We start from the raw sequence: 27,654 nt of genomic DNA on the forward strand, positions 1-27,654 counted from the left end.
ACTAATTGAACAATTGAACATTGAAAAATTATAGAAAAATTGTTATTTTTTTAATATTGTAATCTTCAATCCTTAATCTCATATAAAATACGAACTTTAATTAACTCTGCGAATTAGACAGTTTATATATCAATATATATAAAATATATTCATATGATATGGATATGAATTGATTGCATCCCAAAGTGAGTTAATTATCGTCAGTATTTTATATGAAATTCGATATTACAAATACAAAGATAGATATTAAATAATTCATTAGATATAAATGCGGAACATATCGGTCATGGCCAGTTGCTTGTTGCACAGTGGGCATTTCCTTCTAGAAATTAGGGCCATCCTGATGCAGATGCGGCAGAACACATGGCCACATTTTGTGGAAACCGGCTCACGTCTACGGACAATCTCGAAGCAAATAGGACACTTGTAGGAAGTATCAAAGTGATCATGGTTGTAAATGCGGTTGCGAGGAGTGCTTCCGATGGTCCTGTGGCGGTTAGGGGCACAGCCACCAAAGGGTTCAGCTGGTGGTTCGAGTGGGATTAGAGATTGGTCACGAACTAGAGGTTGTTCATGGATTGGGAGTTCGCCACGGACGGGAGACTCATCACGGACTGGTGGTTCGGCAAGGACTAGAGGCTCTTCACGGCTTGGAGCTTGTTCACGGATTGGAGCTTGCTCACCGATTGGAGCTTGTTCACGGATTGGAGCTTGATCACCGATTGGAGCTGGTTCACGGATTGGAGATTGTTCACGGTTTGGAGCTTGTTCACGGATTGGAGATTGTTCACGGTTTGGAGCTTGTTCACGGACTAGAAGTTGTTCACGGATTAGAGGTTGGTTACGGATGGGAAGTTGGTTACGGAATAGACGTTCGGCACGGACTCGACGTTGAGCACCGGTTGAAGCTCGGGCACCGGCTGCAGCATTGGAATTATTAGAAGTTTGGGAACTTGTTGAAGAATCATCATCGGTATCGCTATCCGAGAAGATAACCGCTAGTAAATGAGTAACATTTTTAGATATAGATACCGATATGCATATAGATCGTATATACTAACGATTTAAACGGCGACTTGGGAGACGCTGGTTTCCAGGCGGACCACGCCCACGCATCAGATTTATATTTGCACTTACAATTATAACTAAAAGAAACGTCGAATTCGTCTTATATACAATTGCACTCATTAAAATCGTATTGCGACTAAACACAATTTAAAAGGAATATTTCGATTAATATTTATATATGTATATACTTACCGTTATCCATGTCTACATCATCTGAAGGATCTATCGTTGTGGTTATGGCTCGAGGTGGAGAGACAATAATCAACGGTTCATTAGAAGCATCTAATATATATGTACACATATGTATATGTCTTAAATATATGTATGTATATTAAATATATATATTGCACTTACTACGATAAACGCGCCCAATTGTAATCTCTCCTATGATACGATTTGGGAACGGATCATTCTGGAATCCCCCATTTCCAGCTGTGCCTATATGTTAATAAGAAAATATATATGCATAACCATAGAATTTTTATAAATATAAACTGTTTACCGTTAGCCGCGTTCCCATTATTAGCTGCCCTATTTTGGGCATTTGCCTCATTCGAGTTGGCGCCTTCGTCCATAGTTGGTTCGTTATTCGGCGACTCCAAGGAAGCGTTTTCTTCAGCATTCGAACGGTCGTTGGAGCCTGCAATATTATAATTATAGTTACAGTTATAGTTGCCATTGTTAATTAATTAAAGCGTTGAGGAGCCAACCGGATTCAGAAAAAGTTAAATTTTTGCGTTCCATTTTTTTTTCTCTCCTTTTTTTGACACCTTATACAAATGAATGGCGGAAAGTTCTATTACTTCGATTGCACTAGGTATCGATGCAACTGTAAAATGAAAGCCTGCTCTGTTAAATAACAAAAAAGTGGCCGTGTTGTGCCGGAGTTGTCAGACAACAGAATCAAAGATTGCTAAGCAGATGAAAAGATCTTTAACAAACATAAATAAATATAGTTTTCATGCATATTATGCATTAAATATTCAAAATGTATGTATATCATAAAAAAAACAAACATCAAAATAATCTAAATGTGTCTCTTATCTTTAATAGCATATTTTCACAATATTTTAGCATCTAATAGAAAATGTAATGTTTGATAACAAGAAAAATTGAGCTTTCTTCGCTGTACATCGAAGACTGCAGAAATATATCAAGTGTAGACATTTTTGAATCTTTCGTTAAATTGGTTTCGTTAGCTGAGTAAACCGCTCTTTAAGTTCAAAATGTATCGAGCTGCTAACATGGCGAGAACGAACACATTGCATATCGATAGCCCAAATATATCGCTAAGCACTTTGGACAGCTGAGCGCATTTTTTAGCACATTTTTGCAACGCGACGCGTTTGTGTAGCTTCTGCTAAAATTTTTTTTACTGCGACAAAAACAACATTAAAAACCAAACGCAAAAAGCCATTTTGTTGTCTGTGTGCGTGTGTGTGTGTGTGTGCGCATCCTGCAACACAAAACGTTGCAAATAGGATACTTTTTTTTTGTTTGTTTTTGTAGTTAGCCCAAAAAAAAAAAAGCTTCCTCCTCTCCAGCACCAACGGATTGCAGCTGCAAAGCAAAAAGACAAACTTAACCTCGCAGCGTTTGCAAAAAAAAGAAAAGAAAAATAAAAACGCAAAGCAAAGCGGCTAAGAAGAATAAAGAGAGAGCGAGAGCTACTTGTGTAAAAAAAAAGTGTTTGTTGCAGTACTTATATTTCCAAAAGCCGTTCCTGCCCCCAACATTCCTACAACGAAAAGTTGCAAATTAAGAAAATACGTCAAATAAACGACAAGTGAAACGAAAACGAAAAGAAAAACCAAACACACCGGCGAGCAAAGCAAAAACGAGCAACGTACATACATACATATACATACATATGCAACTGTGCGTGTGTGTGTGTGCGTGTGCGCGAATGTATGTTAAATAAACGTTATTTTTGAGAAAGAATAGTATTGAGGTACATACAATTGTATGTATGAATGATTTGTCATTTAGCCGGCTTTTTGTCGAATTTGTGTGAGATTATTCGATCAATTTTTTGCATTTCCTTGGAGTGCAATAATATTAACCCCAGATTGCCTGTCTCCAAAAAGCTTCCCAATTGGATTTTCCCGTTTGCTAATTGGCAACAGCTGTGCAACATGCAAATCTTGATAAAAACCAACTTTGGTTTTACATTCAAAACGTAAGATTTTTATTTAGTTTCCTCCATATGCATATATATATATGTATATACATTGAGCTGAATGCATATATACACACATACACGTTCATATGTCTGTGTGTATGCATACATAACCTAAAATAGAATTGGTGATGGGCTGTGGTCCTGACCTACGCCAACAACATGATCGCGTTTTATTATCTAAATCTGAATTTGACTCGAAATCGTTAAACTCTTTCTTTTAAATTATTATTAATTGCTAATATTGAGTATTTTTTTTTATCAACTTTTAGTTAATTTTTAAATATATAATATATTAATATTATATATATATTTGGAAGACTTTTTGTTTAGAATATATATTAGTGTATAGAAGCAACATCTCTATCTAAAATATATGTCTGTATATAAAATATATATATTGCACTTACCACGATACGCACGAGCAATTCTAATCATTCTTATGTTTCGATTTGGGAATGCATTCTGCGACCCCCCATTTCCAGCTGTGCCTATATGTAAATAAGAAAATATATATGCATAACTATAGAATTGTTAATTGTTATAAATATAAATTATTTACCGTTTGCCACGTTCCCATTATTAGCTGCCGCATTTTGGCCATTCGCCTCATTCGAGTTGGCGCCTTCGTCCATAGTTGCTTCGTTATTCGGCGACTGCAAGGAAGAGTTTTCTTCAGCATTCGAACGGTCGTTGCAACCTGAAATAATATAATTATAGTTATAGTTACCATTGTTAATTAATTAAAGCGTTGAGGAGCCAACCGGATTCAGAAAAAGTTAAATTTTTGCGTTCCATTTTTTTTTCTCCCTTTTTTTTTGACACCTTATACGTCTGATATTATGAAGCATAAGAACTTACAAATGTGGTTGGGTTGCTGAGTTTTTTTTTATTGTAATCCAGTGCTGCAAAAATATGGGATCGGTATCGTTATAATCGATATTTTTTAATTTTGGGAAGACATCGATATGGTTTTCTTAGTATCGATATATCGAAAGAAAACAATGGTTACTTTTGGCGTTTGACTTAATTAAAATGAAAAAATTTACGTTTTTAGGCAGAAAACGTAAATACAATTGACATATCCTATTGGAAAGGCATGGAATTATAGCGCATCATCTTCAGAAAGCGTGCAGATGCTTAGCAAAGCTGGGATAATTGCTAATTCTAGTCGAGCTCCGTTAAAGCCAAAAACTAAATAAGCCAAATTTTTTGAATAAGAACCAATGGTTTTCTCATAGTTTGTTTTATATTTTATATACTAGATCCGTTCAAACTGCCATGAACTGTTTTTATACCCTGAACTCATTGAAAATGGGAAATCAGGGTATAATTGTTTTGTGAAAGGCGTAGCATACCCCACAAAGTATATATTTTCTTGATCAGGGCGCCGAGCTGAGTCGATTCAGCCCTGTCCGTCTGTCCATCCGTATGACCAAGCCGATCTCAGAAGATATAAGAGCTAGAGTTTCGAATTTTTTAATATGTCCGTATATATAGCGCGGATATCGAGGTTACCTCCAAGAATCGATAACTCTTCCCGTTTTTTTTTATCGATTAAAGACATGATCGAAAATAAGCTATTTAATTATATCTCCTACATCTTTAGAGCTAGACTCGCCAAATTTTATATGTAAATTCATATGTACTTTATAGAGCTTGGATTTTTGTTATAATTCACACCCAATCCCTATACCCCCCCTCTCACCGCTATATTTGTAAAAGTCGTAGTCGAGCAGTCTCAACTAGAGCTTTCTTACTTGTTTTTTTTATTTACACATTCTATATGGGCTTGAATAAACAAAAAAATGTGTGGTCATTAAATTAAGAAAATTGGTTTTTCACTTTTATGTAATTTAATGTAAACTTTTTATTTATATATAAGGAAATAAAAACTCTTCTCGATAAATAATAAATTAAACACAAGTCTTCAGTATACAATTTTGTTTATTTGTTTCAATTATTTGACAATTTTGAGTTGCCAATAACTAGGAAAGTTGTAGTCGGGCATTATCGGATCCAAAATACTCATTCACAGCCCAAACGCTGTCAGATCCGTTTTCCGATTTGCCACGCCCCCAATTGGTATATAATGATAAAGTGCGAGTCAATAGCGGATGTCGACAGTAATTTAGTCACTAAATTGTGAATTTCTAGTTCTAAAACTGTAGAAGACACTGGTTCGCCTGCTTTGCTACAGCTCTAGATATATCTGTCATGCCCTTTTGAATTTACATTGTCAACGCGAGTAGGTATTCCATATTTTAGCTCCCTCTTTGTAAGATAATTGAAAGTACGTTTAACCACGCCCCTAGGTGGCGTATCGGGAAAAACTCGACACTATGTACGAATATATGTATTCGAAATATATATATATAATGGGAAAAAATATAGCTTATTCATTAATTAATTATATAATATTAAAATTAAAGATATAAAAATTAAATTCTTAAAAAAAAATTAAATAAAAGAAATTAAGTTTTTATCATACTCTTTAATTTTAATATTATATAATTAATTAATGAATATTAATTACATCATTTATTTAAATAATTACTTGACAGTTTTATTTATCATTTTCTTCTTAAATATAAAAATAAGTAACTTTTGTTTAAATAACAATCTATATATACTAATCAGATATTAAACTATACAAATTTCAGCTAATATGCCAAAATCTGATCGCGATGGCGATGACAAAGAACATGAATATTAATAAGTGACAAAGCAAAAAAAATAGCAAACTAAATTGAAAGAAAAACAGAATAACAAATAGATTTTGAAAAAACTTCAAATCAAACAATAAATCGGAAAATTGAGAACTGGAATAAAATGGATCATTTTCAAACGTCGCTAAATCCGCGCAAACATGAGCTGCTCGAAGCGCGCATCATTGGCGTCAGGGTAAGTTTTTAATATATGTATGTATGTGTATATGGAATGTATAATACACTATAATAGGGAAAGTCTTACACTCACCATAATAAGAGTAAAAATATTTTTTAAAAAGGAATAGAAAAATAAATAAATTTTGACAACTATTTTTTTGTTTATATTAATACATGGTATAAAGGAAAAAAAAACTACGAGATGGAAAAAATCTTCAATGATTTCTAAGTTTATTGAAATTGATTTAAGTGCATAATTGCTTTACAGCGCTCAATATTGGGTAACTAAATGCACGGTGGCTAACGTGGGTTAAGACCCAGGCCCAGGCAAAGGCACAGGCCAAACGGTTATTGCACTTTGGAATTGTCAGGCAGCTACACAGCTTTAACTTTGTGCATCTCGTTGTTGTTGTTGTTGGGATGGAAACTGTGATGGGGTAGGCCAGTGGCATTAGTGAGGAAGGGCGAGGGCATGGGGTAGAGCGGGAGTTTAGCAGAAAATGAAGATGGAAGATGGAGGATAGAGGATGAAAGATGGAAAATGTAAGATGTTTTTCCCATAGTTTTAGTGAGCCCTTCACCGCTGCTGCTGCTGCTGCTGCTGCTGTTGCTGTTGCTGTTGCCTCACCTTCGCTTCGTCCATTTCTTTAGTTTGTCGCTCGCGTGCATAGGGCAAAGAGTTTAACAAAGCAAATGAGATGAAAGAAATACACGAGCATAAGCAAGCAAATTAGCGTAAGCAAAAGATGGGAGGCAAAAGAAAGCGAGTAATACATGCATACATACATACATACACACAATATATGGATATGAATGGTACTAAATAGATGGTATATAATCAGTTTATATATGTATGTATACGAATGTACATAGATGCAGATGTATTATGTATTGGCATATGTATATATACATATGTATATTATATTTGTGTATACATGTATATATGTATGTATGTATTCCATTTTTTAAAATGAATCGCTCCACTTCTGCACACACACATGCACACACAATGGTTGGGCACTGTTATTGTTGTTGTCAACATCTTGTCTCATGCCGGGACGTGGCAAACACACCACATAAACACACACGCTCACGCACACACACATACATATACATACATATATACTTATATACGCTTATATTGCCAATACATATTGCACAGTGCATCGAGTACATATACATATGTATACATAAATATATATATTTACACACACAAATGAAAACTTTTGCACACACAACCCCCAACCACCCGCCTTCTGCCCACTCGCCGCCGTAAGCAAAGCCAAACCAACTGTGCTACCACTCCCCCTCCCGCGTGACAGCTTCTTGTTCCCTTTGCCCCTGCCGCCCTATACCCATATCAAGCGCACTTTCCACACTTGCCCCACTCTAGCTCCCCTTGGCACACACATAAATACATACATACATACATTTGTAAATATGTGTGTGTGCATATGTATGTATGTGGTTTTCCTCCTTTATACACGCTCTCTTGCGCTAGCTAAGCTAGGCTGGTCGGCGGCTTCTGCTGTGCCACGTCTCGTCTATGTGCGTTTTGTGTGTTGAAGAAATGAAAGCAAAAGAACAGCTGATAAGCGCGACACTGTCGTCGGCTGCGTCGTCAACGCAGACGCTGGCGTCGACGTCAAAATTCATGCTGCGCTGTTAACAGTGCGTTGCGACGCTCATGCACAGATAAACATGTATATATGTGTGCTATGGCCTCTGGTGAATTGAGTGTGGTGAATATTAAATTCAACTCTTGATGAAACCAAATTAAGGTTAACTAATGATCGAGTAAAGAGCGTACACAGTGGAGCACATCAATTAAATTTAAACCCAATTGCATTAATAATTTTATTTATTTCTGCTGTTAAAATATTTAATATTTCTTACCATATTCGTATTTCTCCAATTTTGTTTATTTATATTTTTTATGTAATAAAATCTATATATTTACAACTTAGATATATTAAGAGGTTTAATTGCTGTGAATAAAAAAACATACATATAACATTAAATTCATTTGCTTTAAATCAAGCAGTTGAGTTGTATTTTTACCGCCATGACACCACAGTGCTGCGGTAAGCAGTGTACTGTTAACAAGCATTGCGCTGTTATTAACATTTGCTCTGTCTGCTGTTACTTTAACAAAAGCTGTCGCCGCCTCTGTGACTGCTGCTGCTGTATTGCTGTGCGCCGCATACAGGCGTTTAAAAATTGTTTCACTCCATTTGCAAATTAACGCAAATTGCACGGTAAATGTTAATAATAAATACATACACACATGCTAGCTGTAACAGTCTGGGACAGACCCCCTAACACCAATCATTAAAAAATATGATGAACATTTTTATGCACGAACATAGATACAGATATGTATGTATAAGATAGAGATATACATACATATATACAATAACATAGCATTTAATTGGCATACGCCTGTCAACACACACACACACACACTGTGGCAACAGCAGCGTCTGTAGCAGCGGCAGTGGCTTCCGCATGTTATTAACAGTGACGTTGCGGCCGTCGCGTTTTGCCGGCTAATGCCACCAACAAAAAATGCGAAAAGTATAAAAAGAGGAAAAACAACAACTACAACAATGTGTGCGGCGAGCACTGTTGTAGTCGTAGGTCGCTGCTGTTGGCAGCCATTTTAACAGCAGCAGAGCAGCAGCGGCGCAGCAGCAGCAAAGTATCTGTGCTTTGAATTCTCTCGCCAGCAAATGCTCTTGCTCTTATGCTCGCCATGTGTCTATGTGCGTGTGCGTGTGTTGGGGCCGGCTTGTTAACGGCTGTTTTGGCTTTTGTTTCACATTCGCTCTTTGTGGTTAATCAGTTTATACATACATACATATGTACATATATATTTCTGATTTTTTTTTTTTTTTTTTTTCAAGTTGTATTTGCTGTTGTTGCTATGACAACGCGTATGGGCGTATTGTGATTGCTTTTTTCTTTCGATTTCTTACACTTGCTGAGACTTTCATTGAACGAGTCTTCGTTTTATAAAGTTTCCGTTAAACGGCCATTCATTTCACATAGTATATGTATGTATGTATATGTGTATTTATGTATGTCCTCTTATCGGCCTTATCAGCTGAAGCTTGACTAGCCGCAGCCGCGCCTTTTGCTTCGGTTATGGGACATCCTTCGTTGTATCCGCATACCCTCCACAAAAAAAAAATGAACCACCCAAAAACGTTAGGAAATTTGCCGCCAACGTTAACGTCGGCGTCGCGGCCACCCCAATCGACGCTCACGAAGATCAGGCGAAATGGCTAAACCCGACAAGTGGCAGAACGCAAAACGAAGCTGCGTCCGGCAGTTGTAAAACGGTCGTTTGGCTCTGCTAGCCGTTCTCTTGCTCCTTTGCGTCCTGTATGTGTGTTTCCATACAGTTTCCAAGTCGCAGCTACGACATCAGCGACAAAAAACGTCAACTCATTGCGGCCGCAGCGACGCAGCAGTGCAGCGCTGCTCAGTAGACGTCGCAGTCGCGACGCTAGCGTTGCTTTTGCTTGCCTCTCATTTTTTCCACTTTTTCCTTCTTTTTTTTTACATTTTTCCACAGGCCCAACTGCATGCAGTTTTTCACTGTTTTTTCAGTTGATTGCCACGCTTCAATGGAGTTTCAGTTCGACTTCAAGTTCGAGTTGTTGTCCATTGTTGTTGTGTATGTTTTTCGCTGTCGTCGTCGTTGTTGTTGCTGTTGTTATTATTGTCGTTGACATCGCTGCCCAGCGCAAGCGTCCGCATGTCTGTGTGCGTGTGCGTGCGCGTTTGCGTGCGTGTTTGAATGAGCTTGTCGATATGAATGTGTGAGTGGACGAGAGCTTTATGTGAGAGTTGAAACTAAAAAAAAAGAAGCAAAAAAAATGGTGCAAATAGTTAATTGCTTTTTTTCTGTGTGATTGTGTGTGTGTGTATTTCATTGTTGTTGCAAAATGAACCAATGAAATAAAACGATAACAGAGTGGCAAACGAAACGGTAAAGCAAGTGCAAAACAGATTCACGCATTGAAAAGAAAATAAAATTGAGGAAGAATCAGCAGCTGCAAGAGCAGCAATAGCGAAGACACAAACCAAAATACCCGATATGCCTGTAATAAAGCAACGAAAAATGAGCCGCTTAAAGGTTAGTGCAAAAATTTGAAATAACACAGAGAGAGACAGAGAGAGAGAGAGATAGGATAAGATAAATTTTTTCAATTTGTTTTTGATGCCTTTGATAATTAAAAAAAGAGCAAAGGACACGATTAGCATTAAAAGCAGACAAAGTGAAAGAGATGGCAAGCTGAGCAAGTACGCGGGCAATGCAAGATAGACAAAGAAAGTTATATGTATGTATGTATGTAACTGGAGACTGTAAAGATGCAATGGATTATTGAACCATTGCATCTTTGCAGTTTAAAGTTACATATCATTTCTCTGTCTCTTTTGGTTATTACTAAGGTCTTGATGAGCTCGAGTGGTATATATACATACATACACACATACTTAAAATATATACATATGTACATATACACCGCAAACAGGATCAATGAATATACATACATACATATGTATGTATGTATATTTCCATTCAATATATGTAAGATTACGCCAATATTCATAATGTTATAATATTAACCTGATAGTACCATTTATTCAATTTTTGTAAGAATACATATTAATCTATATATGTATGTATGTATGAATGAGTAATACGAGCACTCTTGACATGTTGTATCATAATACTCTCAGTTGAATGATGGGATAATGATGGGATTCTTAAACTTTGTGTACTTAGTCCTAGCCCATATTTCTTAAAATGTCTTGTATTATATGTATGTGTGTATATTTAATCGAGAACTAAGAGATATTTTAACTATAAAAAATATTCTAGTTAAAAAATTAGCAATAAAATATAAAATATATATAATAAATGGTCGTTGATCATGGATTAGTATACATTCTATATATTATGGTGTTTCTTGTTATATGATTTTGGACTTAAGGTATGTACACGCATTGATGTCGCCTATATGTATATGCACATAGTATGTATGTATGTGTTAGCCGAAATCAAAGTTAGAACTGTTATACATATAGATGTATATGTACATATAAAACTGGTAACATCGAGCCAAATGTAGCTGAAGCAATAGACAAAAGAGAAGAAGCGAAAGAAGAAGACGAAGATAAATAATAAGAAGAAGCAGCAGCAGTAGCACAACATTCACACACATACACATACACAGCTAAACAAGCGACAAGAAAACCTAATTTCTCTTTTTCTCGCGTTTGTCTTGCTCGTGTAATGCAAAATTCAAATACAACAACAACAACAATAGCAGCAACGCCAATGGCAAAAAAAAAAAAAATAAGAAATAGAAGAAAAAAATTCGCAAGTTCATTGAACTTGCCATGAAAATTATACGCTGCCAGCGAACGACGCAAGCAACGAGAAAACGTTGAAAAAAAAAAATTGTAGGCAGTGGCAGCAGCAGCAGCAACAGCAGCGGCGACAGCGGCAGCAATGGCAACAGCAACAACAGAAAACTAGTCATGCGTCGCTGCTAGCGTCAGCATTGACGCCGACTGCGCTGCATAGATTTGCGACCTGACCTAAAATGCAAAAATTTTGCTGCCCTCAGACGGCTGATGTTAACAGAGGCTGTCACTGTTATGCCTTGCATTTACAGAAAGCACCAAGCTACGACCGAGACGAGAGAGAAATAAAGAGGGAGAGCGAGAGAGCGAAAGTCTACTAAGCTCAGCTGTTTAACCATACGACCTCTCAATTATCCTTCTCTCGCTCTGTCACTTTTCGCTATGGGAGGGGAAAAAAATAGAAAACGAGCAGAAAATTAATTAATCTTATTGCTATGCGAAAGATTTATTCGTTTGTTGCTTTGTTTTGTTTTGCTCTTTTTTTCATTCTGCTTAAATTCAGTGCAAAAGAAATTAAATTTAAACAGTTGTGTTTCATTTGTCTGTTTTATAGAAGTATATAGAAGTATATAGAAATATAAAACAACATTTATACAAATGTGGGACGCTAATTGCAGCTGTGTTTTGGGGCTAAAGACATAAAAAAAATGATAATAATAAAAAAATGAAAAAGTATAAAAAATAAAAATGAAAATAAAATATAACAATAAACAATAAACGTTACAAAAAAAAAAAAAAAAAAACATAATAAATAAAAAAAAAAAAAATGAATAAATATAAAAAATACTATAACAAAGTATAATTAAAATAAAATTACATAATATAGAAAAAGAGCAACACAATACAAATAATAATAATTAAAATACAGGCGAAGAATTTAGAAGAAAAAATTATTTGTTTCTTTTACAAATTATGTATTGTTTTTTTTTTCCTATTTTTTTTATTTATTTTTATTTTTTTATTGCAAATAAAGACAGCTAAATAATGTATATCTTTGTCCCGAATTTAAAAGTTATTCATATGCATAGATATGTGTGCTTTTGTTTATTCATTCAATTTGTATTTATAGATTGAATACACCAACGCATTATGAGTGTTCTTGGCCAGTTTTTGCTTGCTATTTTTTCATTGTTTGATTTCCTATGTGGCGCAACGCTGCGTATGAGTTATATGTGAGAATATCACGTATACGCCACGTTGTTGGCTGCTTGAAATGATTACTTAATTATGTATTCGAAATTTCACCCAACACTGTCACTTAATGCGAGGCATAGTGTTGGAAAGTGCAACACAGAAAAAAAAATACCAAGATTTTTGTAGGGTTGGGGGTTAAGCTAGGGGAAAGGCAAAGGCGCACGACTGTCTTGTGTGTGTGTGTGTGTGTGTGTATTTCGTTTGCTTTTTGTTTTAGCGCGCGCTCTGCGCTATTTTTTTTTATATTCTTATCGTCAAGGCAGAGGCTGGAAGCAGGAGTTGAAGTTGAAGCAGGAGAAAGAATGGTGATGCACAGTGGTTGCGCTTGTATGGGGAGAGCGGCCAAAAATACTTCTAGTGGAGATAAAAATCTAAAACTTTTTTCGAAATTCAGTAAAAATATAATAATTACAATAAGCAAAAAAAACCGCTGATATTCAACCCCCTCCCAAAGTTACACCCCCTACTCTAACTCAAGGCCATAGGCAAAAATAGCTCTAGTTAAAGTATGGATTGGAAAATAATGTTGTTTTATTTTAATAAATCAAAATTGTAAATTTTGAACAAAGTGGGCGTGGTTAACCAGCCTTTATAATATTATTTAAACAAAAATGGGTAAATAACATATTTTCAAATATAAATCAAATACGACTAAATATATAGCATTAATCTTCTAATAAATCAATTACATATTTTGTTAATTTTGATTTTTATCTACTCGATAACGCCCTCTGCTGTGGTATTGAGGGACTTAAAAGCAAATTTGAAATAGAGTTTTGTTGCACTTGCACTTCAGACTACAATTTAGTAGCTAAGTTTTGCTCTAATACTGTAGAAAATTCAGTTTTTCTCCATTTGCCACGCCCCTACTGGGCGTAGACACTTCATTTTTGGCCAGCTCATAGAACAAGCTAAAGGTAACCTAGCTGCAAAATTTGGAAGCTTACGCTCAAAAAATGACAAAATTACAGGGTATTTTTTCATATGCCACGCCCCTAAAGAGGCGCATCCATTTTTTTAGCTCATCGATAGAAGAAGTCACTAGTAACTTAATTATCCAAATTTGAAGCCTCTAGTTAATATTCTTCAAGAGATATATTTTTTTTTGGGTAAAACTTACCCTTGCTAACCAAAAGTCCCCTTAGTATATTTACTACTATACATCCATGGGCAAATTTGGGCAGCTAATTTTAACATATTTCTTAGAAATATTATAGGCAAACACGATGACATAAATTTCATTTGTGCAATTTTGTGGGATCACAACTAAAACTTTAACTAAACATGAAAAATACGTTTAAAAAACACACAAAAGTGATTAGGTTGTTCAAAACAAATTCTCAAATAGAATTCATTTGTTAATATAATTTTTAAGCTATAAATGAATAATAAATACCTTCAACTCTAAATACCATTTTAAATAATTAAATTTGGACCACTCAATCAAACGTTTTACCACTTTAAAGTTTGCTTTTGGTGTAATAAAAAATTCTCTTCGCTGCGAAAAATTGCAACATTTAACAAGTGTTGTAGCTTTCAATGCTATTTTTAGAAATCCCGTTAGATTCCCGCAAAAAAACGGTTTGCCATTAAATAGTTTGGACATTTACGACACAATTTGTGTGGGTTTTGTCAAAATTGGTTGCGATGGATTTTTAGACTTTTGGCCTATGGGCGCAACCACTGTGTGATGTGGGCATGTGCTGGGTTAATGCTCACCATTTCCTTTTTGGCTATATCCTGTAGAAAATGCTTGACGAAATTCGTATATTAATAATAGTGTATATGTGTATGCATGTATGGGATATAAATTAATTTCTATATATGATCGATAATTATCGATTTTTGGCTCATGTTTTTCTTGGCCATATCTCTGTGTACAGGGTAGTTATTAGTCACTAATTAATTTGGTATCTTTTGCATGTTGCTCTTGTTATTGCTGTTGTTGTTGTTGTTGTTGTTGTCGTTGTCACGTGAGTTGACATCAAAACGGATATGGTATTTTCAATATTTACTGTTGCTGTTGCGGTTTAATGTATGCAGCTGACACACACACACACACACACACACACACACACACACACACACACTCACATACACAAATATGCACGCACACCTGTATATACAGCTGTTTGTGGGTGGATGATTGGGCGGCTATGTGAGGAGGCTGGCTGCGCAATAGCTAGCGCCCAGTTGTGCCCACTTTGGCGCTTATGTAAGCATTTTCAGCATGTTTCCGCTTTTATATATGTACGTGTAGAATTCAGAAGAGAATGTTCATGTGGGCGCTGGGAGTGAGGGGGACGGGGTAGGAGGGGGGGGACTGGTGTGACAAGAGAAGGAGGGTATGGGGAAAGGAGAAGGCTGCGTTGCTTCGTTTCACATAAGCAACCATCCATAGCTATCTCGCTCACTCGCACATTTCTCTCTTTCACTCCTCTGTTTGCCTTTCCCCTAGCACTCGCCCTGTTTCTCTTTCGTTCTCTCTCTCTGTCTCTCTCTCTAGGTCGCTGTGTATGTGCGTGTGTCAGTGTATCTGTCTGTTTTGCTATGTTTCACTCCCACTTTGTATAATTCATTTAACAGTTTTCGCACGCAAAACTGCATTTGGCACACAATTCGAAACGAACGCTAGATGGCGCTGCTATAATTTGAAACAATTTGTCTGATTACAAAATGGCCTTGGGACAGGCCAACCAGCTGGACGCTATCTGGTCCATGTTGTCCTTAGTTTTTTTTTTTTTTTTTTGTCTCTTAAGAATTACCCTATATATATAGCATAAAATACAAAGGAAAATTGCCCATTAGCTTTAATTAAAAGTTTTTGAAATTTTGTTTCTATTTAATTTCATATTTCGTTATTATATGTGAATGTGTCTATCTATTATCTAGTTTATTATTTATTATATTTTCTTATATTATCCCGATTCATTTAGCTCTAGTTATGTTTTGCCCAGTAGTTTTTCTGTTTGATTATATCGGTTTAATCTCTGCCTAAAGAATCTGGATTTCTTTGGTCAATTCGATTCCGATTTTCACTCAATCGATATTGTGACATACAAATTTTTAAAATTCCATGTTTTACAAATTACAGTTTGAAATGCCAGCAAATAGATAATGAAGACATCTCCAATGTTTGCTTAGATTTTGGCACAAACAGAGCGAGAACACTCCAGCTCTCACTCTTGCTAATATAATTATTTGTGTTTTGATTAGCCGTTATTCACACATGCACACACACGCACACACACGCGCACGCACACACTCGCACAGCCATTGCCATTGGCTGAATTCCAGGCAACTGCTGCGATTTGTTAATGCAGGTCTTAATTGAAATTTGGAAATGTGATGAAACAAATGTGAGTTAAGCACATGCCAAATGGAGGTTTAGATAATAGGTATATAATATATGTATATATGTATATATATATATATGCATACATATATATCTTAATATGCTATGTATAATTATCTCTTTATTATTTGCGCATATTATATTAGCACTGCCTGATTATTGTTTTATATATATTTATTCATATACATTACATTAGCTCATTGTAAGAAATTGCTAGTTGAGCGAAGTGTCTGCATATTAAATGCAGTTCAAATTATCATGTTAGAATTATGACAAAATCATTTGTTTGTTTGTAAATGTATTTACCAGGCAGCAGGAATCATGCCTGAGTTCATTAGGTAAAACAAAGCAAGCGTTATTTTGTTGCTATTTTCATTCACGAAAGTGTAAAGATTATGTTGCTTAATCGGAAAATGCATTTTCTAGTATCTCAGAAATCATGGTAGTTGAAGTGCGATACTGTCGAAATGTTTACCTAGATATATATCTAGGTATATATATACGTATATACCTACGACTATTGCAGGCGTGGCAAACCGGGTAAAACCATATTTTCTATAGTTTTAGAGCTAGATAATCTAGATGTTGCATTTATTAAATTTTTTATTGATACCCTCTATTGATTTGTACAAGAATAAAAAATATACATATGTACATCGATCAAAGGCGTGGCAAATCGAGAAAAAATCTAAGTCTGCGTATTCTTTACTCATTATATATCATATTTTCATTTTCATTTCAAGATCATATCTAAAGATTGATTATCCCACCATTTCTCTGCAATTAAATCCTTACTTTAATCACATATGATATCTAAAAATGTTTATCAAATCAAGCATTTTCCATATAGATAGAAATCCTGCGGCTACTAGGGATAGATATAGATTTGGATATAGATATAGTTATAGATATAGATATAGATATAGATATAGATATAGATATAGATATAGATATAGATATAGATATAGATATAGATATAGATATAGATATAGATATAGATATAGATATAGATATAGATATAGATATAGATATAGATATAGATATAGATATCGATATCGATATCGATATAGATATAGATATAGATATAGATATAGATATAGATATAGATATAGATAATAAATATAGATAGATAAGACTGGCATTATTTATGCTACCTTTTTGGCATAAGACTGCGACTCCAACTTGTATACATAGTGCGACAACTGTTATACATAAGCGCGAGGCGCTGCCAGCCCAACCAGCCAAGTATACCCACTGCTGCCAAGCAGCATCCCCACAGAGAGCCACCCACTGTGCCCCTCCAACGGCCACTTTCCTCCTACCAAACTCTATCGACCCACCCGCCGCTGGGAAATGGGAAATGGGAACTGACAACTTTCCCTACAGCCAGAATTCTGGAGTTCTCTTTGTGTTTCTCTGATGTTGGCCAACCCCCTACCACTGCCTCTGCCAATGCCACTCCCACTCCCAATGCCTCTGCCCATTCGCTTTGTATGTTGTATGTTGGTTTCATCAATGCATGGCGCGATTCTGCAGCATCGCTGCATCTGCTATAAGGCGAGTTGGAAGTGGAAGCCCAATGAGTATGCAATTCACTGTGCACACTGCTTCAAACATCAAAAAGGGAATGCCAACAAATTTTGTGAAGTGCATCAAATTGAGTAGAGTAGTTCAAGTGCTGCAACAAAGACCCTTAATTAATCCAACAAATATTCATATATGTTTTTATAGATAGCTGGCAGTATCTGCCTATACAGTAGACACTGTGAGAGCTAATGGATTGAAAATATATTGAAAATTGATTATTTTCATAGTCAATTGAATTTTTATATTTCGAAATACTTTTTCACTTTTTACTGGGAACTTTTGCTCAACATTTCAAAGGTAGATATAGAAGAAGTTTAGATAAATCCCAAAAATGCAAGTTAATGAATGCTTCTGTTATAGGAATGCATGTTATAGGAAAAAGAGGAAAGTTAAAGGAAAGATGATTCAAATTTATTGCATTCAAGCATCCAATTATATATGCTCAATATGAGGACTGCTTTCAATCATTGTTGAGCTCTTTACTTATACTTATACTTATATTACTTATACTTATACTTATACTTATACTTATACTTATACTTATACTTATACTTATACTTATACTTATACTTATACTTATACTTATACTTATACTTATACTTATACTTATACTTATACTTATACTTATACTTATACTTATATACTTATACTTATACTTATACTTATACTTATACTTATACTTATACTTATACTTATACTTATACTTATACTTATACTTATACTTATACTTATACTTATACTTATACTTATACTTATACTTATACTTATACTTATACTTATACTTATACTTATACTTATACTTATACTTATACTTATACTTATACTTATACTTATACTTATACTTATACTTATACTTATACTTATATTTATACTTATACTTATACTTATACTTATACTTATACTTATACTTATACTTATACTTATACTTATACTTATACTTATACTTATACTTATACTTATACTTATACTTATACTTATAATTATACTTATACTTATACTTATACTTATACTTATACTTATACTTATACTTATTCTTATTCTTATTCTTATACTTATACTTATACTTATACTTATACTTATACTTATACTTATACTTATACTTATACTTATACTTATACTTATACTTATACTTATACTTATACTTATACTTATACTTATACTTATACTTATACTTATACTTATACTTATACTTATACTTATACTTATACTTATACTTATACTTATACTTATACTTATACTTATACTTATACTTATACTTATACTTATACTTATACTTATACTTATACTTATACTTATACTTATACTTATACTTATACTTATACTTATACTTATACTTATACTTATACTTAGAATTTTCAATTGATTTTGTACCACTGTGCTGGACTACAATTGCTAGCGTAGGGTTTTGGTCAAAGGCTTCACTGTTGGGTTTCGACTGTGCCTAGTCGCTTAGACGCCTTGTCAACCTTAACTGCATTTCTTTTTTTTGCTTTGTTTTGTTTTTTGTTGTAGCTGAGCTCGCAATTTGATGCCATTTGCTGTGCCGCGCTTTAGATGCAAAGTACACTTGGTTTTGTCGCTAGGTGGCGCTAATGTGTGTGTGTGTGTATGGTTGGCAACGCATTTTCGTTGGTAGTTTCGCAGGCATCCCTAGCAAACATATATACATATTTATATACATACATATATTATATATACAGCTGTGCGTAGCCGAATGCGGGTGGCGAGTGCAGCAGGTCGTGGAATTGGAAAGTTCTAGACGAACAGACAGACAGAGGGACTGACGGACGAACAGACAGACAGACAGATATGCAGGCAGGCAGGCAGGCAGGCAGACATATCAGCATCGGCCCCATTGCTTATTCCAGTTGCCAGCCTTGGATGCAGATGCAGATATACATGCAAGCCATATAGCCGCAGAGCATTGCGTATATCCCAGCACTATATGTATGTATGTGTGTGTATGTATGTGCTCATATGTAAGTCATATATCAAATGAGGAAGTCAACTACTGCAAATATGTTTTCTCTTTTCTTTCTCTCCTTTTTTTTCGTTTTTCTTTTTTATTAAAATCAACATGTTTTTCATATTCATATTCGTATTTATTTCGTTCATTTGGTTCATTTGTTGTTCATTTATATGAAATTTTCTCGGATTCATGGCAACTGAGAGAGAGAACCAAAAATCCATACCTTCTAAAGTTGTAAAGCTGGAACAGTTATTATTCAGTAATCGACTCACTGCTTACCTTCCTTATCAAAGGCCCAACTGTAAATCGTTTGTCTCTTTTTTGAAGCCGTGGCATATTGCGAATGTGCATTACTCTAGATTTCCCCTGAGAGTTGGCCAAAAATGATATATTCACGTCCAAGGTACAAAATATTTAGTATTAGTATATCTACACCCATTAAAGTACTATACCTTCTATAGTTTTACAGTTAAAATCGTTAAAATCAATAATCGCTATCTCACGCCTGTGATAAATCTAGACTCATATTCATACCAATTGTGATTTTCAGTGTAGTTCTTTGGATTTCAGTAGGGATAATAGTGACCATAGGATAGAATTGGATGAATCCTATGGGTACAAATATCCCTCATTAAACACCAAAGCACTACACTGAATACAATGCTATTTTTATTATGTTCGCAGAGCGTCTATCAAATTTACATACTTATTGATATTACATATTAACATGTATCTAGGATATGCTCATTTATTTGGAGTGCTTGCCAGCTTCTTGGTTGGTTTTATAGATAGCCTCAACTACAATTGGAATATAGGATTTCTTATTCTCCTCTTTGGCCTTGGGTCGAATTTTCGATGAAGATTTGGGCTTTGGTATTTTCGACACGAACTGTGAACGACGAGACTCGGCTGTCTGATTACGGCAATTGCTATGGGAAAAAGGAAACAAATTCCGTAGAAAAGTTAAGGTACAGAAGTTGACTTGTCTTTCACATACATTAACCACTCGCTCGGCGTAAGTTTCTCAGTCCATTCCATCACTTTGTAATTCTCATCTTGCATCGGTTTAACGTTATCATCTTGCATCGGTTTGACAGTTTCAGCTTTAAGCTGCTCCAATTCTTCCTCTGGCCTTTCGTCAGCATTCTGTGCCAACTTGATTGTGCTCAACTGTTAATTGTTAATTGAGAGTCTCGTTATTCTATGATAGATGATCAGATGCATGAGCTACCTTTTGTTGAGTTTCCTGCAACCAAAGGGGAATTGGATCTCCATTGCTAGCCTCGGCAATGTCCTTGACACTCTCGTCCTTCTCTGCCAGCTTGGCGATCTCATTCTCCGCTGAATTATTATTCATCTTGCTCGTATTTTTCAATATATTTATTTTTATACTCGCTTGAACGTTCAGATTGAACAAGCAAATATTGACTGCCGATTTGAGCAATCAAAATGTGAGTAGTTGTTTGTGTAATTTTGTTCTGCCTACTGGATCTACCATATTTTACCAGTATACTTAGTATATACTTATACTTATATATATATATAGTACTTAGTATAGTAGCAAACAAGTAAGCAAACTCTAGTGGACTCTGCACGACTACGAGATCCCCTGAACCCTTCGAAGAACTGATATTTCAATAATTCTTCGCGTCTTTCTGCTTAAACAAGAAACGCGCACAGACACTCACAGACACACATACTTGTTTACTATTATACTAAGTACTATATATATAAGTAGAAGTATATACTAAGTATAGTATATACTAGTCAAAAATGGTTTAGCCAGTAGGCAGACTGCTCACATTTTGATTGCTCAAATCGGCAGTCAATATTTGCTTGTTCAATCTGAACGTTCAAGCGAGTATACAAATAAATAAATAAATGAATATATTGAAAAAAAATTATACGAGCAAGATGAATAATAATTCAGCGGAGAATGAGATCGCCAAGCTGGCAGAGAAGGACGAGAGTGTCAAGGACATTGCCGAGGCTAGCAATGGAGATCCAATTCCCCTTTGGTTGCAGGAAACTCAACAAAAGGTAGCTCATGCATCTGATCATCTATCATAGAATAACGAGACTCTCAATTAACAATTAACAGTTGAGCACAATCAAGTTGGCACAGAATGCTGACGAAAGGCCAGAGGAAGAATTGGAGCAGCTTAAAGCTGAAACTGTCAAACCGATGCAAGATGATAATGTTAAACCGATGCAAGATGAGAATTACAAAGTGATGGAATGGACTGAGAAACTTACGCCGAGCGAGTGGTTAATGTATGTGAAAGACAAGTCAACTAACTTCTTAACTTTTCTACGGAATTTGTCTCCTTTTCCCATAGCAATTGCCGTAATCAGACAGCCGAGTCTCGTCGTTCACAGTTCGTATCGAAAATACCAAAGCCCAAATCTTCATCGAAAATTCGACCCAAGGCCAAAGAGGAGAATAAGAAATCCTATATTCCAATTGTAGTTGAGGCTATCTATAAAACCAACCAAGAAGCTGGCAAGCACTCCAAATAAATGAGCATATCCTAGATACATGTTAATATGTAATATCAATAAGTATGTAAATTTGATAGACGCTCAGCGAACATAATAAAAATAGCATTGTATTCTGTGTAGTGCTTTGGTGTTTAGTGAAGGATATTTGTACCCATAGGATTCATCCAATTTTATCCTATGGTCATTATTATCCCAACTGAAATCCAAAGAGCTCCACTGAAAATCACAATTGGTATGAATATGAGTGGAATGCAGAGCTTTAAAAATTGTATCAAGATCTATCACAGATAATACTCAGTCAAGGTATAGAAGTCAGAAAACAATCTACATCAACAGACATAAAAAGTTTGCCACTTATCTACTCCATTTTGTAGCTTAAGCTCCAAAACATTGCAGGATAAAGTTTTACCGATTTTCCAAGACCCTAAGCGGCAGATATTTCAACTGCTTGGAAGATCAATAGACGGCGCTAGCAGTACTTTCATTGTTAAATTTTCAGATTTTAATTGTAAAACAGATAAACAAATGGACAAGGCAAAATTTACTTAGATCGTCGCTCTGCTCAAGAAAATATATACCATTATACACCGACCACCCATACGGCAAATGTATATATGTATAAATATATATAGTCGATTCAAGATAAATCATACCCCGTTATATCGAAAATCGGGATAAATCGGAAAAAATTTTATCCCATTGATAGAAATTCTCAATTATTCTCGATAATTTGAATTTCTGTGTAAATCGAAAAATAAAATCTGATCCCCTTGCCATTTCGAATTATCGGGACTTTACTGTATATACATTTATTTATATATGTATATACATAATATACAAATTTTACTGTAAAATTTGTGGTTCCATTTCAATTAGAAACTTTAAATCTTCCTGAAGACCAAGAAGTGATATTATTGACATTAATATTTTCCACTATATTATTTATATTTATATTTATATTTAATGTACATATAAAAATTGCAAGATTTTTGAACGGTCACAAATGTGAGAAATTGCTGAAAAGTGGGCGTGGCCTCTAGTAGATGCAACTCGTGCAATAAGAATGCTGGTGCCACTTGGCTGCTGTGGTATGTGGGGATGGGGGGGTTGAATCTAGGCACTCACAAGGGAGGATGGAGTTGGAGATGGGGTCGACTGCTGCCGAGGCTTTTCTAATAACATATTGCTAACATGCACGCAACATTGGCTTGTTATGGGTATGGCAGTAAAACAAGAGGAAGGAGAAGAAGAAACACAAAAACCAATAGAATTGCTAAGAGAAGAGTGTGAGATGGGAAGGGAGGAGGTTGGTTGGTGGGGTTGGTTTGGGCTGGTTTCTTTTTGGGGGTTAGGTGCAAGAGTTGCACAACAAAAATTGAATTTTTAATTTACTCTGCAACAACAACAACAAGGCAAAGAAGAAGTAGAAGAAGAAGAAGTGCAACACAAAGCAAAAACGAAGGAGTCGCAAAAAGGACAGAGCGACAGAGACAGGTAGACATAATGCATGGGGAGCTGCTGGGTATGGAAAGGCAATGCAAAGTTAACTTCCCTCTATAAAGCAACGGCAGCAAAATACAACAACAACAACAACAATTGCCCACAATGAAAATGCAGGGAAATGCAAGGCAAGGAAATAAAGTTTTACGCTGGCTGCAACAGCATGTGTGTGTGTGTGTGTGTGTGTGTGTGCATACATATATATATATATATATTTATATTGGTATTAACTTTGATATTATGATGTACATATTTATATAGGTAGACATATATACATATATATATATATGTACATATATACATATGTATTATGGAGTCGTGGCTGGGCTGAGCTTTCAAAATACCTGAAAAAAATGTGAGAGAAGAAGTTGAATTATTCAGTTCCGAGTTGATTTTCATTTCAGCTCACGTCTTATTTATAACTCTAGTGTTTGCTCAACTATACTAGATCCGATACACAAGTCTCTAAATCAATTTTAGATATAACTAGGGTAAATTGCGCTAGTAGAATTCTGTTAAACCAAAGAGGTGTTAAAACGCCTTTAATGGGTATAGATAAATAGTTTATTACTAAAGCAATCTTAGATAATAATAATAGATAAATAAATTGTTTTTTTTTTTTTAACTTAGGAACTTTGATTTTTATTTTGATAATAGAGTAACTGACACAGTTATTTTTTATACCCTGAACCCATTGAAAATGGGAAATCAGGGTATAATTGTTTTGTGAAAAAGTATGTAACGGGCAGAAGGAAGCGTGGCAGACCCCATAAAGTACATATATTCTTGATCAGCACGACGAGCTGAGTCGATATAGCCCTGTCCGTCTGTCCGTCCGTCCGTATGAGTGCGTCGATCTCAGAAGTTAGAAGCTGAAATTTGGCATGCATACTCGTGTGTACCATACGCAGTACAAGTTTATCATATTTTTTCGATACTCATCCGATAACTTTTTTATCGAGAATAATCGAAAAATTGATTTTGTTTTTACAGCCTAATTTGAACACCTTTAGACCTAGAGACTTCAGATTTACTGTGTATATACAGTTGATCGATACAAAGATTTTGTAATTTATAGGTTTTGGATACCACGCCCTTCGCCCCCTATTTGTAAAAACAGCATTTCAAGTACTATAGACTTGTGCTTTGGAATGTACACGAATTTTAACTATATGATTTTAACCATATGATTAACCATATAGTCATTAAAAGTTTCATTGAGATTGTATGTCTACAAAATAAATTATTCAACTAAAAAATTCTCGTAATATTGTCCACTGCGCAGTTAGCAAAGCGCGTGATTATACGTGCGTGTGGATGCGTGTGTATGTATGTGTGCATAAAAGAAGTGCAGAATGAGTAGAATATCAGCTTGGAGGGTTCAGGGTATCTCCTAGTCGAGCAGTCTCGACTGGAGCCTTCTTGCTTGTTTAAATACTGTCAATGAATAGATTTCTATTCTCGAATTGCTCAACTATTTATATTTATATATAGCTATATATCATATATATCATTTAGTCCCCTTTCTTTTGCCAGCTCGATTTTTGTGTAACAAGTTTCGTGCCACAATTCCAGTTGCAAGTTGCTGAAAGAGAAAAGAATCTGAAGTAGCTGCGTCCTTGAACTGCAGCGAACGATTGAATCAGATCGGATTGCAACTGATCGCAGTAGCATATAAATATGTATACCACATACATACATGTGTACATATGTATACACACAGAAGTGTGTGTGTGTGTGTGTGCTCTACCTGGCTGCCAGGTATTGCTACTTATTATTGTTGCTGTTGGTCAGTTTGAAGCGCTGCAATTGGCTGCAGCATGCATGCAGCTCAGTGACGCCCGGCCAAGCCTCAGCCCAACTCCCTAGTCGCCAAGCCCACCTGCCCCTCCTAGTCGCCTGGCCCCTTCACTCAGCACTCACATCGACATGCCTACCACCCCCCTCCCCCTTGGCTGGCATCTATATATATATATGTATACTCCATCAGGCGCTGCTTTTGACTTTTGCATTCGTTTGTTTTGTGTTCGCTCTTTTTTGTCGCGTCTCGTTGTTGGTCAGTTGCTGTTGCCTCATACAACAACAACAACAACAGCAGCAGCTTCAATTGCGCACTTTACGTTGCGATTTTCAACATCTCAGTGGCCAGCTAGCTGGCTGGCTGGCTGGCTGGCTGGCTGCTGTTGCCCAGGTTCACATTCTCATTACAGTTCATTCACCTAAAAGATACGGCTTTTTGTATCTATTAGTTATGTATGTGCTGCTGTTGGCCATGTGTAGATGCTGCTGGCAGCAACAACAGCAACAGCAACAGCAACAGCAACTGCTGCTGCTGCTGCTGCAGCAATGGCCAAGTTTTGATTTGTGAGTTATGTTGTAGACACACACACACACAAAATGCAATACACCAAAAACTCTACAACTCAACAACAATTCAACAACTTAACGAAAGGGTCAACTCCAACAACGCCTGCCTTAAAGCTACACACGACAGCAGCAACAACAACAACAGCAGCAACAACAATAAAACTCTTTGAAAACTTTTGTGCCAGCTAATTGTATTCGCAATTCTTGCTCACTCACTCACTCAATCGCAAACTAACGCTATCTCTCTCTCTCTCTCTCTCCCACTCTCTCCCACTCTTTTTTCATTGCAGGTGAGTTTCTCTAGCAACTAGAACCAATTCAATTTCCAGCTGAAAATCAACCAACCAATGAGCCGAGCCTCAAAAAAGCAAAAAACAACAACAACAACAAAACAATAATAACAAGCTGTTGCGTATTGGCGGGGTATATGGATTTGGTAAGCGTATTTGTAACAAATTTCATTATATAGATAAATATATATATATGTGAAGAAGAAGAAAGTTTTTGAAGCATATATAAACGAAGCAAACGCTATAATAATTTTAGACAGCTCTTTCTCAAAGACATCATTATTATCACATCAACATTAGCATTCCAATTAGCATAAAGCCTATCAATATGCTATCATCAAAAGTAGCTGCGGCATGGCTCACACTTTACATGGCAATTTTCTTGGCTTAAATCCACATTTCTCATAATCATTATTATTGTCATTATCATCATGCACTTTAATATTATCATTATCATGCTAGCTCACCTTTGATAGACTATTCATTCCATTAATTAAAATTTATAGTTTCATTAGCATTAGCATTATTAATGTTTTTCATTATCATCGATCATGATCATTATCATTATAATGATAAATGGACGATTGTACTAGCTGTACACTTTAAATGGTGTTTTGGCATCAATTCAATTGCTGCTGTCATTATCATTAGCATTAGCTTTATCAATATCATTGTTATTATCGTTGTCATTATCATTATCATTATAAATATCATTAACTATAGCTTTATCAATATGATTGTCACTGTCATTGATAATCAATCATTAATCATTGATCATTGATTATTGTCATTGTCATTGTCATTTTCATTATTATTGTCATTGTCATTATCATTGTCATTGTCATTGTCATTGTCATTGTAATTGTCATTGTCATTGTCATTGTCATTGTTATTGTCATTGTAATTGTCATTGTCATTGCTATTACCACAGTCATTCTCATTGTCATTAACAATATATTTATCATTATAATTATAATCATATCATATATGCTTACCCACACTTTCAGGCAAATGTCTGCTAGCAATCGAAAATTCTACTATCATGATCATTATCATTGCCATTATCAACATAATTTTAATTTGTATATTAGTTGAATCCATAGTATGATTTTCTAACAACCCAACTACGCTAATCAAAAAGCAAACCCATTGCTTTAAACGAATTATATCAAAATCATAACGATCACAAATTAGTTTGAGCAAATGTGCTGGCTCTCGTATTACAGGGTATTTTGTGTTAGAAAAAGTTTTTCATTTTCGGTTAGCTTTAGGCGAAACTCTCGGGTACAATTGGTATATCAATGACAACGCTA

The 27,654-nt window shown here is 35.3% G+C and overlaps 3 protein-coding genes across 7 annotated transcripts; 1 reads left to right on the top strand and 2 right to left on the bottom strand.

The window, feature by feature from the left end:
- Nucleotides 1-28: 28 nt before the first annotated feature.
- LOC6584627 (N66 matrix protein) lies at nt 29-4,526 on the bottom strand. Of its 5 annotated transcripts, none has more exons than XM_002010235.4 (8): nt 4,012-4,510; nt 3,810-3,947; nt 3,658-3,738; nt 1,571-1,708; nt 1,423-1,506; nt 1,261-1,350; nt 1,062-1,145; nt 29-998 (listed from the first exon to the last, which is right to left on the bottom strand). In XM_002010235.4, the coding sequence occupies exons 1-8, from the start codon at nt 4,043-4,045 to the stop codon at nt 259-261; spliced, it is 1,389 nt and encodes a 462-aa protein (XP_002010271.3). In that variant the 5' UTR covers nt 4,046-4,510; the 3' UTR covers nt 29-258. The 5 variants fall into 5 exon arrangements, with proteins under 5 accessions (XP_002010271.3, XP_032588269.1, XP_032588270.1 ...); XM_032732378.2 differs by having other exon boundaries at nt 3,810-3,903; nt 3,978-4,044; XM_032732382.2 differs by lacking the exon at nt 29-998 and having other exon boundaries at nt 1,125-1,204; nt 4,012-4,526.
- A 15,683-nt stretch (nt 4,527-20,209) lies between these two features.
- LOC6584628 lies at nt 20,210-21,158 on the bottom strand. Its single transcript, XM_002010236.4, has 3 exons — nt 20,914-21,158; nt 20,680-20,852; nt 20,210-20,611 (listed from the first exon to the last, which is right to left on the bottom strand). The coding sequence occupies exons 1-3, from the start codon at nt 21,037-21,039 to the stop codon at nt 20,431-20,433; spliced, it is 480 nt and encodes a 159-aa protein (XP_002010272.1). The 5' UTR covers nt 21,040-21,158; the 3' UTR covers nt 20,210-20,430.
- Nucleotides 21,159-21,488: 330 nt separating this feature from the next.
- On the top strand, nt 21,489-22,303 carry LOC6584629. Its single transcript, XM_002010237.4, has 3 exons — nt 21,489-21,722; nt 21,784-21,956; nt 22,022-22,303. The coding sequence occupies exons 1-3, from the start codon at nt 21,564-21,566 to the stop codon at nt 22,200-22,202; spliced, it is 513 nt and encodes a 170-aa protein (XP_002010273.2). The 5' UTR covers nt 21,489-21,563; the 3' UTR covers nt 22,203-22,303.
- Nucleotides 22,304-27,654: the final 5,351 nt, after the last annotated feature.

Source organism: Drosophila mojavensis, unplaced genomic scaffold (assembly GCF_018153725.1).
Source record: "Drosophila mojavensis isolate 15081-1352.22 unplaced genomic scaffold, ASM1815372v1 contig_136, whole genome shotgun sequence".
NCBI lineage: Eukaryota > Metazoa > Arthropoda > Insecta > Diptera > Drosophilidae > Drosophila > Drosophila mojavensis.